The following is a 17,879-nucleotide window of genomic DNA, read 5'->3' on the forward strand; positions in this document are numbered from 1 at the left end:
CTTTTTTTTGGATAAATAAAAGAATATTATTATCCAAAAGGAGCAGTAAACTGCTACAGGACAATCAACAAACAAACCATCATGGAGCATGAACAACCAACTTACAAATAAAGGTTACTCAATACCCCCATTGAATACAAAGAGAAATATTAACTCTATCTAGTCTATTAATTTTCTTGTCTCTTAGTTGAATACTAACAAACTCCTTGACAACTTTAAGAATCTCATCAACTTTTCTTGAGCTTCCTCAGAACAACATTTTGTTTCTTTCCTCCCAGATAGAATATATAAATGCAGTCCATGCAAGCTTCAAAATAGTAATTAGGAGGGACTTACCTTTCCAAGTACCACAAGCCTAGGACAACAAATTATCCCAAGACAATGAAGATCTCTGCAAGCCGGTTAGAAGAAGGATGTTCTTCCAAAGCGAACTTGCCAGCGGGCATTCTATGAACAGGTGATCTCTCGTTTCCTGGGCCTTGTTACAGAAAACACATAAACCATCGGTATCAATTCCCATATGTTGCAATATGTCTTTAGTTGGAAGTCTGTCCAAGAACATTGTCTCTCTTTACCCTAAGCTCTTCCCAAATTGCACGAACTGTTGTTTCTCCTGTTGAGAAAACAACGTTGGCCTCTCTCCTAACTTTAAGTAATTTTCTGAAGCTCCAGCTGAAGTTTGTTCCATTTTCAATGTGCCAGAAGTCTTTATCGCCTAAGACGTAGTTTTTTAGCCAAGCAACCCACAATGAGCCCTCTCCCGCAAGAATATTCTAATGAGTTGGATCATACACGCCTTATTCCATGTTTTTATGTCCTTTAAACCAAGCCCTCCTTCAGATTTCGATTGACATATCGTTCCCCAGTTTACTCTAGCTCCAGTAGCTGCTTTATCTGAAACTTTCCAGAAAAATCGAGAACAGAATTGCTCGATCCTTTTAATAATAGATTGAGGTAAAAATAGTTGCATGCACCAGAAGTTAGTAACACTGAACATGACACCTCTTATAAGTTCGAGTCTACCTGTATAAGACAAGTGTTTTGTTGACCATCGATAAAGCCTGGACTTGATATTATCAATGAGAACAACACAACCCTTTTCAGAGAGTTTCCTTGCTACCAAAGGGACCCCTAAGTATCTCGCAGGCAAGATTCTTTGTTTGAACCCCGTAGTTTTGCTAATGGTTTCCAGAATATTAATAGAGATACCAACATCATAGAATTCACATTTGGCCGCATTAAGCTTAAGTCCAGACATTTCGTAGAATTTGTCTAAAACAGTAGGGACTCCTACAACAGATTCCACATTTCCTTTACAAAAGATAAGAAGATCATCCGCAAACATTAAGTGAGTGAGACCTATCTTCTTACATTTAGGGTGGTAGCCAAACATACCTCTAGCAGCATCCAAATTAAGAATTCTGGACAACACATTCATTGAGAGGACGAATAAGAAAGGGGATAGGCAGTCACCTTGTCTTATTCCTCTTGTACCCTAGAAGTATCCAATCAGGCTTCCATTGAAGGAGATGAAATATCTTGCATTTGAGAAACAAGCTTCCATCCAGCCAATGAAGGTTTTTGGTAGTTGTAAAGCATTTAGGATTGTTGAAATGAAGCCCCAATGGAGAGTGTCAAATGCCTTTTGTAGATCAATCTTCAAAGAACATCTTGGGGAAATTGATTTCCTTCCATATCCTTTCACCAGTTCTTGTGCTAGGAGAGTATTGTCAACGATACTTTTTCCTTTTACAAAAGCAGATTGATTCAGAGTAATCATTCCTGGGAGTAGTCTGGTTAGCCTTTTTACTAATATCTTAGTAATTGTCTTATAAACAACAGAGCAACAGGAAATTGGTCGGAAGTCTTTAACCGTGCTTGGATTTGGTATTTCAGGCACCAATGCGATTGTTGTAGCATTGAAAGCTGGTAACAAGAATGTTTGTTGAAAGAAGTATTTTATTGCGTCCACCACATCGTCTCCAATCACATCCCATGATTTTTTGAAAAAATAAGATGTGAATCTATCCGGGCCAGGAGCTTTGTCGTTGCCTTGATGGAAGATGGCTTCTTTAATCCACATAGTTTGACCTTGTGTATAGCTTGACATTACCATTTCGAAAGAAAAAATTTAAATTAGCATTTAATACGTCCAAACTTAATGGATATTATTAAGTACGTTGGTACGGTCGTTAGAGTCGCACCTTCATCCAAATGCCAAGTGCTTCTTTATGATCTCCCACAATATTATATAACAATATGAAATATTGTCAAAGCTTGATTAAAATTGAACCAACGAAAAATAAACAGATCAACTTAATTAACAATTAACGTTACATTATTGGATGGTTGACAAAGTACATTTGTAGTACCTTCTATAAAGTAAACTATGCTTACGTTGTGATTAACAACTTGAGATTATTATAATTTGGAATTATATTTTATTTGGAATATTCGTTGAACGAGTAAAAAAAATAGCAAGCAATTTGCCATCCAAAGATATTAGGAAGGCATGGGATTGGATGCAACTTCTATCCAGCGGCATGCTTCAAGCTTTGAATTAAACAAAGATTAAAAAATTTAAATTTTTTTAATCTCAATTTTTTCCGGTATTTAACATTTATTTTTAATCAAATAAAATTTTAAGTTCTATATTTGGATTGGATAAGGATGAGAGAAAGCCACGTAAAGTGGGGAAAATGGAAGGGAAGAAAAACTAAAATTATTTTAATTTTGAATAAACTCATTTTTTTTGTATATTTTTCTATAATTTCTATTTTACATTGTATTTACTATTTTTTCTATAATTTCTAGTTTACATTTAATTTTCTATTTTATGAATTATGAATATTTTTATATTTGATTTTTTCATTTTATTTTCCTCTATTTTTGTTAAATATTTTGATATTAAGTCTATAACTATAATATATTGGCAGATATTGTTATATTCAACTTAGAAAATTCTACTATAAAAATATATATCTATTTTTCTCATATTTTATAAAATTTATGTGACTTAAGCTTAGTTATGCTTTCTTATATATTATTTATGTTAGATAAAACATTATCTGAGAAATAAACAGTGATAATAATTGAAAATAAATTATAATTGAACTAATAGAAAATCGTTTTTTTTAAATTTTAATCAAATATATTTTTAATATTTTCTATTTTATAAAAATTAGAATTAATATCTCCTTTTAATAACCAAACGTTTCAAGCAGAGACGGACATATGAGTTTACGTTAGAGGTGTGAACTTATTCGAAATTTAAAGGAGTGTGGAATTATAAAATATCAAGAGGTACGAAATTAAATGATTAATAGAAAATATAAAAAAATAAAAAATATATAAAATATAATGGAATTTAAAATTTTAAATAGGTGCAATCGCACCTCATACACCTCTTCGATCCATTCCTGATTTCAAAGGTTCATAATACAAATAAATTTATATTCATCAATCGAACTCAAATCAATGGAAAAAATGAATAAGTTTGCCAAATTTTTTCTTTCTTAAAAAGAACAAAAATAAATATAATGGCATTGTGTAAATTTATAGTGCATCATTTATAAATTAATAAATGTAATCTTTTTATAGTAAAATAAAAATTATATCAACAACCAGTTGGTCTAATGAGATGAGGCATTAGGTCCCTTAAGTAAGATTAGAGGTTCGAATCTTGGCGTTTGGGAATGGAGTAAATTGGTTTGGGAGGGTGGCCCTCCCCGATCTAGATTAGTTGTTCAATAGATCAAATACCAATGATTAATTCAAAAAAAATTATAATCTATGAATTTATTAAACGGTATCAATTACAAAATTAAGTGTTGTTGTACTTAAATGACTTGAGTTTACATAATTTCATTTGTATTGTATACATTATCGGTAAATTAAATCTCACTCCATATTATTTAAAAAAATAATCTATGATGTCACTTTTCTCTATATAGGACCCCAATCATACGCAGTCGCCGTAGCCGAACAAACAATCAGTCTTGTTAGTAAGGTGACTAAGAAAGGGTCGATGGCTTCTTCTTCTTCACTTGTCAAGCTCTTCACCATCTTCTTGATTATCATTTCCATCTTCACTCCTCGTGCACTTTCAGTAGTACCAGAGGAGTGCCGAGCAGAAACAAACAGCTGCACCAGCAAAAAGAGGGCCTTACCCCTCAAAATCATAGCCATTTTCTCCATATTGATCACTAGTATTATAGGTGTAAGTTCACCTCTATTCACACGTTCGATCCCGGCTCTTCAACCCGACAAGAGTTTGTTCGTGATCGTCAAGTGTTTCGCGGCCGGAATCATTCTGGCGACGGGGTTCATGCACGTGTTGCCGGATTCTTTCGACATGTTATCGTCGAATTGCTTGGACGAGAACCCGTGGCATAAGTTTCCGTTTACAGGTTTCGTGGCAATGTTATCTGCAATAGTGACTTTAATGGTAGATTCCATGGCTACATCCATATACAGCCGGAAATGCACCGCCGGAGTTAACCCAGAAACCGGGGGAGGACAACATGATGCGGCTGTTGCGAATGTTGGGCAATTACATGGCCATCACCATCATCATAATCTAAAGCCAGCAGACGATGCTGATCAACAATTGATGCGTTATCGTGTCATTGCCATGGTAAGATATTTCATATTTTACGTATGCAGGACTTTATATTAGAGGGAACAAATTTATAAAATTTCAGGAGGTAAAAATAAATTTTTAATAGAAAATACATAGAAAAAATCTAAAATATAGGATAATTTTAAATTTTCAATAGAATGATTACCCCGCATTAATCTCTCCTCAATCTATCCCTGTCTTTTGGTATTATTATTTAAGACGTGTCAACAAGTATAAAGATACCAAACTACTTAATTAATATTTTGGGTTAATCGCACTATACAACCTCAAATTAAACTTCTAGTGATATCAAATTTTTATCCTTATTACAACACAATCTATTTTATAATAATGTGATATAAATTTAATGATTATTTTATAACTTTAAAAAATCAGTAACTAAAACAACCATTAGAAGATAGTTATGAAATGATTGTTGACTGCAGGTGTTGGAATTGGGAATTGTAGTTCACTCGGTGGTGATAGGGCTTTCACTTGGAGCCTCAAACAACACATGCAGCATCAAAGGTCTTGTGGCGGCACTTTGCTTCCATCAAATGTTTGAAGGGATGGGCCTCGGCGGTTGCATTCTTCAGGTAATTCATTCAACAATTCTACATTCTCAAAACCTAACCTATAAGCCTCTCTTCTGATATATATACACATACATACATATATAGGCGGAGTACAAAGCGTTGAAGAAGTTTATAATGGTGTTCTTCTTCTCTGTAACAACGCCATTTGGGATCGCACTGGGAATGGCTCTGTCGAGGACGTACAAAGAGAATAGTCCGACGGCGTTGACCATGGTGGGGCTGCTGAATGCGTCGTCGGCTGGACTTTTGATATACATGGCATTGGTTGATCTTCTTTCTGCAGATTTCATGGGTCCAAAGTTGCAGTCTAGTATTAAGCTCCAACTGAAGTCTTACGTTGCAGTTCTTCTAGGTGCTGGTGGCATGTCTCTCATGGCCAAATGGGCTTAATTATCTCAACACTACTTTCTGGTTTTTGGAATAAAAGAGAGTGCAAAGTTGTAAGCTGTCTTACCATGCATGTTTGTTATGTTATGAACTTAGTTTTTGGGACCCTTTCATCACGTTCAAACACCAATAAAAGAAAATCAATTTAGCTCTTTCAGTTCAATCTTGTTTTATATATATATATATGTGTGTGTGTTTTACGGTAAGTAAATATGCATTCTAGAATTTAAATTTATTTTAATTAATTAATTAATTATTTTATCAATTATATATACTCTAAAAATTTATTTGCATCCATTCTCGTACGAAATTTTCGTATTGTTAATATACGAATATCAACACTAAAAATATTTTTAAATTTACTACTAATGAATAGACTTATTACTGTTTGGACTTTTCTTCACCATAGATCTTCTTGTCCTTGCAAGGACGGAGAGGTCAGATCAGAGATGAAAAGGCAAATGCCTTTTGAATTTTTTTGTATTATTTAAATTTAAATTTAAATTTTTGATCTTGACTCAAATAGGTTAATGCATTAACCTCCTGAAATTTTTAATGTAATAACATAAGACAATAGGCATGTAATGTTGAAAAATCATCAAAGCAGCCGGTTAATTCAAAGTTGGCTGCTAAATTAATTCAAAGCCGGCTGCAGAAATTGTTGAATGAATTATTAAGCATGATTTTTGTTGATTTTTTTAAGGGATAATTACCAAAATGTAGTTCCTAAAATTTAGGATATTTATAAGATTAGTCCTTAAACTTCAACTATAAATGTTCTATCCCATTTAGCTTCAAAAACATCCCAAATCATTCTAGCTTTCTCTCAATACTAGAGAATTTAGAGAGTTTCTTGAGAGTTGTTTTCTACTTTATATTAAGAGAGAATTGTCATTGTTTTTTCCTTGGTAGATCGAGAGAAATTGTAATTCATATTTTCTCACAGTGAAATTCTTCTATCGTTACCCGTGGTTTTTACCCTATATTATTTAAGGGTTTTTCAGGTAAAATTTGTGTCTTCTTTATTTTCATTTTTATTTTCTCAAATTATCAGTTGCGATTTTGCTCTATCCGATAGCCGTCTTCCGCAACAATTGGTATTAGAGTCAGGTTAGAGTGTGTAATATCTACTTATTGTTTTTGTGGTTGCCACCAAAAGGTTGATCCTCCAACATAAGAAAGTAAAAAGGTATTACCCATTCTTTGAATGTTTCAGAGAACTATTCACGATAGTGAATAGTGGGAGCTATCCGTAATAGAAGTTATGGCAACGAAATTTGATATTGAAAAGTTCAATAGGAGAAATTTCTCATTGTGAAAATTGAAGATGAAGACCATCCTGGGGAAAGACGGTTGTCTAGCAGCTATCAGTGAAAGACCGGTAGATTTTATAGATGACAACAAATGGATCGAAATGGACGGAAATGCTATGGAAAACTTTATCTAGCATTAGCAGATGAAGTATTGTCAAGCATCGAGGAGAAGAAGACAGCTAAGGAGATATGTGATCATCTCACCAAATTGTACGATGCCACATCGCTGCACAATAAAATTTTCCTTAAGAGGAAATTGTACACTCTCCGGATGTCAGAATCTACCTCAATGACAGAACACTTAAACATGATGAACACTTTATTTTCGCAGCTTACATGCTTAAGATGTGCAATAGGAGAATAAGAACGTGTTGAACTTCTATTTCAAAGTCTACCTGATTTGTATGATCAACTTATCATCAACTTGACAAACAGTAATGTCACCAGTCTAGTCTTCGATGACGTTGCAGTTGTTGTTCTACAAGAAGAAAATCAGCGCAATAACAAGGAAGACAGACAAGTAAATCTTCAACAAGTAGAAGCATTAACAACGATGAGAGAGAGATCAACAGAACGTGGCCAAAGCAGCAGTCACAAACATGGTAGATCGAAGTCGAGAAGCAAGAAGAATTTAAAGTACTACAATTGTGGAAAGAATGGTCACTTGAAGAAGGATTGATAGAGTCTAAATAAAAACTCTAATCCACAAGGCAATACCGCAAATACTTCAGATGATGGAGATGCTCTATGTTGTGAAGCGTCAACCACCGTGGAAGGTAGAAAGAGATATGACAATATATGACTCATTGATTCGGGAGCAACATATCACATGACCTCAATAAGAGAATGGTTCCATCATTATGAACCTGTCTCAGGAGGATCTGTGTATAGTTAAAATGATCATGCCTTAGAGATCATTGGCATGAGAACCATCAAATTGAAAATGCATGATGAAACAATTAAAGTTGTTCAAGATGTGCGGCACGTGAAAGGCCTGAAGAAAAATTTATTATCCTACAGATTGTTGGATAATAATGCAAGCAATATTGAAACACGGAAAGGAATCATTAAGGTGTTCCGTGGAGCGCTTGTGGTACTGAAAGGCGAAAAGATAGAAGAAAACTTGTACATGCTTAAGGGAAAGACTTTGCTAGAAGTAGAAGCCTCTGTTGCCTCATGTAGTTCAGATTCTGCAATGCTATGGCATCAAAAACTTGGACACATGTCAGAACAAGGAATGAAAGTCCTTGCAGAGCAAAAACTACTTCCAGGCTTAACAAATGTATCACTTACTTTGTGTGAGCATTACATAACAAGTAAACAGTACCGGTTGAAATTCAACACATCAAATTCTAGAAGCAAAAGTGTTTTAGAATTGGTTCACTCTGACGTATGGAAAGCACCAGTTATATCCCTAGGTGGAGCAAAATACTTTGTCTCATTTATTGATGACTACTCCAGGAGATGTTGGGTGTACCCTATTAAGAAAAAGTCAGACGTGTTTTCAACTTTCAAAAGTTTCAAAGCGCGGGTAGAACTTGATTCTGGGAATAAGATCAAGTGTTTCAGAGCAGATAATGGAGGAGAATACACAAGTGAAGAATTTGATACTTTTGCAGGAAAAAAGACATTAAAAGACAGCTCACAATGGCGAACACTCCTCAACAAAATGGAGTGGCAGAGAGGATGAACATAACCTTGTTTGTAAGAACAAGAGCAATGTTGAGGAATGTAAGCCTAGAAAAATCATTCTGGGCAGAAGCAGTCAATACCGCATGTTATTTGGTGAATCGAGCTCCATCAACTGCAATAGAGCTAAAGACACAAATGGAGATGTAGACTGGTAAACCAGCTGATTATTCAAACCTCCATGTATTTGTAAGTATTGTGTACGTGATGTACAACTCCCAATAAATTTCAAAGCTGGATCAAATATCCAGGAAATGCAAATTCTTGGGGTATACTGATGGAGTAAAGGAGTATCGCTTATGGGATCACACTGCCCGTAAAGTGATCATCAACAGAGAAGTTATCTTTGTAGAAGATAAACTAAAAAGAAAAGAAGACGATGATAGCACTGAAAATTCAGAGACTACACAAATATATGTGGAAAAGGAGGTTGAATAAGGAGATACTTCTGAAGTAGAACCAGTACATGATGAACAAGAACCAGAGAGTTCTGAAGCTCCAACAACTCGTCAATCAGATCATGTTAGAAAACGTCCCAATTGACACTCAGATTATGTTATAGAAGGTAATATTGCATACTATCTTTTAACAGATGACGGTGAGCCATCAACATACTAGGAGGCAATAAACAACTCAGAGGCTTCACTGTGGATGATGGCGATGCAATAAGAAATTGAAGCTCTTCATAAAAATAATACATGGGACCTTGTTTTACTACCACAAGGAATGAAGCCAATTTGTAATAAATGGGTCTTCAAAATCAAGCAAAATGGTGACAATCAAGTGGAGATGTATCGTGCAAGACTGGTGGTCAAAGAATATGCTAAAAAAAGGTATTGATTTCAATGAAATCTTTTCTCCTGTGGTTCGACCAACAACAGTTCGAGTAGTCTTGGCAATGTGTGCTACATTAAACGTACATCTAGAGCAGCTAGATGTTAAAACAGCTTTTCTTCATGGAAATCTTGAAGAAGAGATTTACATGCTCCAGCCTGAAGGTTTTGAAGAAAAAGAAAAGAAGAACTTGGTTTGCAGGTTGAACAAATCTCTGTACGGTCTAAATCAGGCGCCGAGGTGTTGGTATAAGAGATTTGATTCCTTCATTATGTTCCTTGGATACAAGGGACTTAATATAGACCCTTGTGCTTATTTCAAGAGGTTTGGTGATAATGATTTTGTTATATTGATGTTGTATGTGGAAGACATGTTGGTTGCAGGACCCAACAAAGATCATATTGAAGAATTGAAAGCACAACTGGCTAGTGAATTTGAAATGAATGGTTTGGGATCAGCAGATAAGATTCTAGGGATGCAAATTCACCGAGACAGAAATAATATGAAGGTTTGGCTTTCACAAAAGAATAACTTGAAGAAGATCATGTCACGATTCAGCATGCAATATTGTAAGTCAATTTCTAACCCTCTTCATAATAACTTCAAATTATCCTACAGTATGAGTCCTAGCAGTGAAGAAGAGAGGATGAAGATGTCTAGAATGTCGTATGCATCGGCAGTGGGAAGTTTAATGTTCGTTATGATATGCACAAGACCAGACATTGCACAATCATTGGAATACAGTAAAGAGGATCATGAGATATATCAAAGGGATCTCAAATGTTGCATTATGTTACGGATGATCAAATTTACTAATCAATGGGTATGTAGATTCTGACTATGTAGGGGATTTGGATAAAAACAAATCTACTACAGGATATGTGTTCAAAATTGCTGGTGGAGCTGTAAGTTGTGTTTCAAAATTGCAGTCAGTTGTGGCTACATCCACAACAGAGACAGAATATGTAGCAGCTACACAAGCCAATAAAGAAGCAATTTGGTTGAAGATGCTATTGGAGGAGCTTGGGCACAATCAAGAGTATGTCTCTCTGTTTTGTGACAGTCAAAGTGCCTTGCATCTAGCAAGGAATCCAGTATTTCATTCAAAGACAAAACACATACAAGTTCAGTACCATTTCATTCGTGAAAAGATGGAAGAATAGATGGTAGATATGCAGAAGATCCATGCCAAAGGCAATCAATGCTGATAAATTTACCTGATGTCAGTCCTCTTGTGGCCTGTCAGAAACGTAAGCAACATGAAGGTACAAGGTAGAAAGAATGGTGTGAAAATATGATTGGAATATCTTCAAGTGGGAGATTGTTGAAAATCGTCAAAGCAGCCGGTTAATTTAAAGTTGGTTGCTAAATAAATTCAAAGTCGGCTGCATAAATTGTTGAATGAATTATTAAGCATGATTTTGTTGATTTTTTAAGGGATAATTACCAAAATGTAGTCCCTAAACTTTATAGTATTTACAAGATTAGTCCTTAAGCTTCAACTATAAATACCCTATCTCATTTAGCTTCAAAACCATCCCATATCATTCGAGTTTTCTCCCAATACTGGAGAATTTAGAGAGTTTCTTGAGAGTTGTTTTCTCCTTTTTATCAAGAGAGAATTGTTGTTGTTTTCTCCTTGATATATCGAGAGAAGTTGTAATTCCTATTTTCTCATAGTGAAATTCTTTTACCGTTGCTCGTGGTTTTTACTATATATTATTTAGGGGGTTTCCACGTAAAATTTGTGTCTTCTTTATTTTCATTTTAATTTTCTCAAATTATCAGTTGCGATTTTGCTCTATCCGATAGCCGTCTTCCGCAACATGTAATGTATGTAATATTAATGATCCAGACATTATTGTCTGGATAATCTTAGAACATCAATATCAATGAAAATTAATATAAAATAAAACCAACATTTCTAATTATATTAGTAAAATCAAAGTACAAGATTGTTAACATGTAAAAATTCTAAATTACAAAAACACAATTCACCACAAATACTAAATATATAAATCTTAAAACAAATAATTCAAAAAAAAAATCATTCTCCCATGATATTTTTAAATGGGTAAAGTACGAGTTTGATTATTTTTCTTCTAATTTTGTTCAATTTCAATCACCGAAATTCAAAAATTTACATTCTAATAAATTATTTTATCAATTTGTTAGAATTTAATCATTGAATCATCAACTTATGTTATATAAATAACCTGTTACGTTAATAAAAATGACCAATTTTTAATTTGACACTTGAATTTTAAATAGAATATCAATATATCAATGAAAAGTCCAGATATTTAGAAACGCCATTGAAATCTTCGGTGGAGGAAAAGAACGTTTCGATGATCTCTTTGACTTTGGGAGGGGAATACTCGACTGCCGTTTGTCTCTTATCTTTTGCTGATTTCTCTAGTTGCAGATTTGCCTTTTTGCTGTTTTACTATCTCACTGCAGCTACAACTTTACTCTGTTGTTAAAGTTCAGTTCTTGATCATGTTTAATGAGTTGATTTATATATATATATATATATATATATGAGTTCTAGATTTTGTTTTGTGTATGGTATAGTAAGCTTCTGTTTTGAATTGTATGGATATACTTGATTATCTTATTTGATTGTGGGATTGAAATACAACAAGCATACTCGTGAAAGATTTGCACTGGCATTGGTTGAGTGAGATCGAGAGATGAAAGGAGTAAATATTTCGTAGTGTACATGAGCATCCATTATTAAGTAATACAATCTTTAATTATCAACTAATATATCTAATCAAGCTCTTTTGTTCATTACATCAATGGTGCCCACCTTTTCTCTCTTATATATGTGGTGCCCATTTCATTTGATTTTATAGTTTGATACGCTCTTGTTTATTGTTTATTTATTTTCCACCTTGTTGTTTTGCAGTACATAATGGAGGGATGGTTTTTACACTAGATTTAACTCTATTTGTGTTTCCCCCCCCCCCCCGACTGTGGTAATAGGATTACTAATGTTTTTTTCTTTAGAAGATTCATGTTCCAGCTGCGTATGTCGGTGCGTTGTTAACAGACTAAGAAAAATTCTAAATAGATACCACTTTATAATCACCTCAGATTATATATATATATCTTTCATGTTATAGGGTAAATATCTTGGCAATGTCATCAAATTGAAAGTGAAGTTGATGAAACAAATCATTGCATTGATTTTAGTACAAGTTATCTGATATTGGTTTTCTGGTTGTAAAGTGTTTGAGGAATTGACAAATGAATTTTCCTGTTTACTCCATTGATATAGAAAGGAGCAGGAAAGCATTGTGAAGAGCCTAGTATTCATCCAACAAAATTTATAAGCAATGATTTGAACAAGACATTAGAAAACAAACAGAAAAAGAAAACATGAGAATCCTACTGGTTTAGTCATTTTATTACAACTCATCCCATCATAATTCATGATGGAATAGCACCGCCATTGCTGGACCTACATAAACATAAAGAACACCTAATTCTTTGATTTTAAGTGAAGGCAATAAACCACTCCATTTCATTTTTCAATAGAAATAACAAAAATGCAATCACATATCTCAGTGTCCAACTGTATATAGTCTATGAACAAATAATATAATATATATATAAATGAAAAGTGAGGAAAAAACCAAATCTACCAAAATGAAGCTGTATATATTTCAGTATGAACTGTATACGCACCCTGCCGGTTGAATTTTATTCAGAAACTTCAACATGAGATAGCATTAGAACCATAACTAATTGCTTTGAGACTCGAATCAGACATATTAGTCATCCATTTCCGAGGACCATCCGATTCCCCTGGTATATTATATGCATAAGATGGCCATCGAACATCGACGCCGCACAAGCTTGTGATGCCCATTCTGATCATCCTTTGTGTTCTCTCAAGAACAATGAGGCTAGAAAAAGTGGAGAAACTGTTGCCTACAAATATATCAGCTCTTGAGCACACCTCATAGTCGATTGCTGACTGAATCAGATATGGATGCTTCTTGTAGATTCCGTCGACCCTTAGTTTCTTCTTCTCGAAAGGAAGCAATCCTTTCTTCCAACCATCCAGTATTGAAGAATCATTAAGGAGGCTATCAGCAACAGCAAGATAAGCAACAGTGGGAGATTCTAATCCCACAATGTTCCCCACTCTTTGCATAATCTCTTGCTTGCTACTACAAATTTGGTTTATCCCTGATCTTTCCTCTAAGTTCTTACAATGAATCATCCAATCTATTTCTACCCTCATATGGATTGCCACATAAGGAACGTGTCGCAGTGAAGAACCCTGTGTGTCGAAATTGTTCTCTACCGTCTCGGCTTCACTCCTAAGCTTTCTCCCGATCTGCCTAATCTTGGACACGATTTTATCCGCTTCTTTGACAATCTCATCAACCAAAACAAGGCACTCAAAGACCCTCACATAGTCCTTAACGGGCCAATGATCATGCCAAAGAAACGGATTCTTTCCAACTATTCTAATCACTTCGTACTCATCGACAAAACCTCGGCTGCTTTCCTTCAGCTGCTCCAAGTCTCTCTCAGCTGTCCACCTTCTTCCACTTCCCTTCCGAAGATCATGTATGCCCGTTTGATTCCTAAGTTCCGAATACCGACCTAACCGCACAAACCTATTACAAAGTGAATTAAACCTTTCGAATCGGAAGACTTTATCGAACGAAATAGGCTGCAGGCGATCGATTTCCTTGTAGAAAAGTGAAGCACTTAATCTAGGCATCAAAAGTGTTCGGTTCAGCATTCTAGCAGTTAGACAAGCTCTTGCAAGTGCTATCTTCTGATTATTTAGTCCCCACACAATTTGAGGAACTTCCAAGAACTTATCTCTACGAATCCCATCATCATATTCCAGCAATAAAGAAGGGCTTAGAATCAAGTCTAGGTTGTTCCATTCAATCACACCATAGCCAGGAAATGAATGGAGAAAAACAGCTCTGATAAACAGAGCCATAGTGACCAAAGCAAGACAACATTTGCATGTTAAAGAAGTGAAATGGCAACTGAATAACCTCGAAAGCTTACAGTTAGAGGACAAGTCCATCTAAAATTCACAAACTTTTACAGAAAATATGGGAAATTAGGGGTAATTAATGTTGAGAAGACGTAAAAAAAGGGTCCATTTTGATATCACAATCTGCATAATTCACAGAAGAAATTATCATCATAATCCATCTTCGCATGAAAAAACTTGGAATTGGATGCTGATGAAAGACGGAGGAAAACCCAAGTCAACAAACAACGGATAATCCACAAAAAGATGAAATTGGCTAAAAGTTTTTACCTTGGTTTGAAATCTGCAATTTTCCTGTTAGCTACCAAAGAAACTTGAATTCCCAGCAGGACCCGGGATTGAAAGAGGACAATAAAATTTAAAAGATAGAGAAAGTGATGATCATGCATGAGAAAGAAATTTCAGAAAGGAGTTGAATTCACATGAAACAATCCATGGCCATGGCCATCGCCATCATATGACAACCAAGATAATTTCAATGTATTAGGATATGATTAGAAAAAAACAAGCTCATTTTCTTTGTATTATATTCAGTAATAAAAAAAATAGAATGAAAGGATGAATTGAGGAGGATAAACAATAATAATAAACGTGGGAATCTAATGGGATGATGATATTGTGGGAAAATAGCAAACAGAAACAGTGAAAACGAATGAAAGTGCAAAGGTGTCAGAAGAGAGCAGTTTTTGCAGGCTGAGAAAACAGTGCACTTTAACTGTCTTATCGGCTAATAGCCCCTCAATTTTCCTTTTAAGCCTATCGCTTAGGGGTTTGGTTAAACAAATTCAATTAGATAAATTATTAAAAGAACTTAAATAACTTTCCTTGACTGAGGAGCTCCTTTTCTCCGAGGATGATGAATATTTTTTAGAATAGAAACATATATATCGATAACATAAATTGTTCGTATGGGATAAATAAATATAAAAAGAACTATTAATATAAATTTTTTTGAATTTTATGTCATGTGTCCACCTGGACAAAGTCTACATCCACCACTACTTCAAGTCTTGTCCTTTCTCTTTTTCTTTTTGATTAAAAGATGAAGGCATTAATCTTAGTACTAATTATCGTTGTTGGTATTTCTTTATTTTCTTATATCGTAATTTTATTTTTTTTGTTTCTCAAAAATTTTATCTTTATGACATATTTTTTATTTTTTTCTCATTTGGTCGTTTTTGTCATTTTTTTTATTAATATTAGATTTGATATCGTTACGACTAATCAAGATAGTGTTCATTTGTTATCTCGTTGATTTATCCTATTTTAGACCTTTGAATTAGATTTGGATACGCAACATGCGTTCGTAGATAGTTTAATCTCATGTCATGGTTCGTTTACCATGGTAGTTAGATCTATTCGTATTTACTTATTGTTCGAGTTTTTTTATGAGTTTTTAAGTTTTTCCTTGTATGCTCTTTTTTATTTTTGATTAATCTAGAATAAGTACAAGATAATATTTTTTGAAAAATAACTCTCAACTATTTGAAATTGAACCTTCATTGTAATTTCTTGTGTTAATTTTATGTGTCAATGATTAAAGGAGAATATCCTAATATATTTAGTTTACGATTCTAATTATAAATTCTTATTTTAATTTTTAATATTGTTTTCTTTTTAATAAAATTAGTTGTTTATTTTTATAAAAAATACATACTTATCACTTAAAACTGAGGCATTTTTTTTTTATGTCAAAAAAATACATCAACCTTTTGACCAATAATCATTTTGACAATTTAAAAAAAATTAAATAGGATTTGAACTATAAAATAGTATTAATCAACTCAAATAATTTATTTTTTTAATTCAATTTAATAGAACATGTTGTTACGTCCTTTCTTTTTATAGGTTTGTGGTAAAAGGAGAAGATGCTTAAAGAGAAAATACTATTATTTGCAGCGAGGACAAGTGACGGATTGATGGGAAACGACAGCCTTTTAAAGGGACACATAAAAGGACATTTCATCTACTCCTCGATCACTTTAAGGAGAAATGGAGGTGTTGAAATTGACTAGGATGGGTTCCCCGATCCCATGTGAACTGTTCAAATTTGGGATGTTGCCAACATACACCTGTAGGGTATTTTCCGGATAGGAACTGACATATCCGGATCTCACTCTGCCTTATGTGTTTCGGCTTTGCTTCATTGTCTTTTGCTGTGTTTGTGTTAAGGGGCTTCCTACGAAAATGCTATCCGAATCCTACTTCATAAAATCGATTTCTTTAGGGTAAATTCTATATTTAATATCTTAACTATTATTATTTTTCTATTTTGGTCATCTGATTATTTTTTTAAAATTATAACTAATGTTACGCTTTAATTTTATTTTAATAACTTACAGTAAAAAAATTAACAAAATTATTGATATAATATTTTTTTAATTTTTAGCAATAGAATTGACACTATATGTATTAATTATAATATTAAAATATTATACGTCAGGTTGAATCAGTAAAACGATGTGAATTTCATAAATCATCTAGGAAGAGCGTGAGAACAATAAATAAATTTAGAATCTATGTTATTTTCATAAAAGGCCGATAAAATGTTTGGCTCAATTTTCTAGGTGGTGACCTATAATTATATGCCTCCAAAATCAGATGTTGAGGGCTGAGGGACCCTTTAGCTTTGGGTAATTTTCCTTGTCTACCTAAACGGATATATAAATCTAAATTAGTAAAATAAATTTATCTCATTTTCAAATTTTAAAGAGAAAAAAATATAAAATTTTAAGAAAATAAAAACAGATTATTAATAAAAAAATATAAAAATTAATAATTGTAGAAGAAATTACTGTCCTCGTCCGTTCTCCTAATCTATTCCTATTTGCCTGTTAAATTTTGGAGTAATTAGTTTTCCAATTTTTTCCCTCTTGGGAAACAGACAGCAGAATTGTGTTTTGATTAATTAAAAAAAACTATAATTCAACTATGAAAAAAGTTCAAACTTTTTCGTATTGTCAAAGACCACAAGGTTTCATTATAAAATATATAAATGGCTCCTAAATCAAACCATCAGTCCCCATTGTGATAGACTAGTTTTTGTTGCATTGTTTTGGGGTAATGATATGACCTTTTTTTAACTCAAATATCATAAAAAAATTATTTGGTTTAAGATTAATTTTCGGATTAATACTTTTACGTGTTATATAGGCTAAAGATGATGTAATTGTTTCGTATCTCATGCTTTTCAATAGAGAAATGTGATTTTAAAAAAAACTAAACATGGAGTTTTAAATTTGGAAAAAAAAAATGAAAAAGAGTGAACAGGTTTTTTGTTACGAGGTTATTATTTTTTAAGGAATAATTATATAGAAACTTATATTTCTTGTTAATATATATTTCGAATATTTGGCAGATTCATAATAAAGAATATGGACCATTGATATTTGGGTAAGCTTTTA

At 33.5% G+C, this 17,879-nt stretch overlaps 3 protein-coding genes across 3 annotated transcripts; 1 reads left to right on the forward strand and 2 right to left on the reverse strand.

The window, feature by feature from the left end:
* Window positions 1–368: 368 nt before the first annotated feature.
* LOC120217415 lies at window positions 369–1,438 on the reverse strand. Its single transcript, XM_039214517.1, has 2 exons — window positions 793–1,438; window positions 369–478 (listed from the first exon to the last, which is right to left on the reverse strand). Exons 1-2 carry the CDS (start codon window positions 1,436–1,438, stop codon window positions 369–371), a joined length of 756 nt encoding a protein of 251 aa, XP_039070448.1.
* Window positions 1,439–3,997: 2,559 nt separating this feature from the next.
* Window positions 3,998–5,607, forward strand: LOC120217751 (fe(2+) transport protein 1-like). The gene is made up of 3 exons (XM_039214819.1): window positions 3,998–4,636; window positions 5,068–5,217; window positions 5,302–5,607. Exons 1-3 carry the CDS (start codon window positions 4,028–4,030, stop codon window positions 5,605–5,607), a joined length of 1,065 nt encoding a protein of 354 aa, XP_039070750.1. The 5' UTR covers window positions 3,998–4,027.
* A 7,465-nt stretch (window positions 5,608–13,072) lies between these two features.
* Window positions 13,073–14,631, reverse strand: LOC120217754 (O-fucosyltransferase 23-like). The gene has a single exon (XM_039214822.1). The coding sequence runs from the start codon at window positions 14,503–14,505 to the stop codon at window positions 13,162–13,164; it is 1,344 nt and encodes a 447-aa protein (XP_039070753.1). The 5' UTR covers window positions 14,506–14,631; the 3' UTR covers window positions 13,073–13,161.
* Between the last annotated feature and the right edge of the window lie 3,248 nt (window positions 14,632–17,879).

This window comes from Hibiscus syriacus, unplaced genomic scaffold (assembly GCF_006381635.1).
Source record: "Hibiscus syriacus cultivar Baekdansim isolate YM2019G1 unplaced genomic scaffold, ASM638163v2 tig00110187_pilon, whole genome shotgun sequence".
Lineage (NCBI taxonomy): Eukaryota > Viridiplantae > Streptophyta > Magnoliopsida > Malvales > Malvaceae > Hibiscus > Hibiscus syriacus.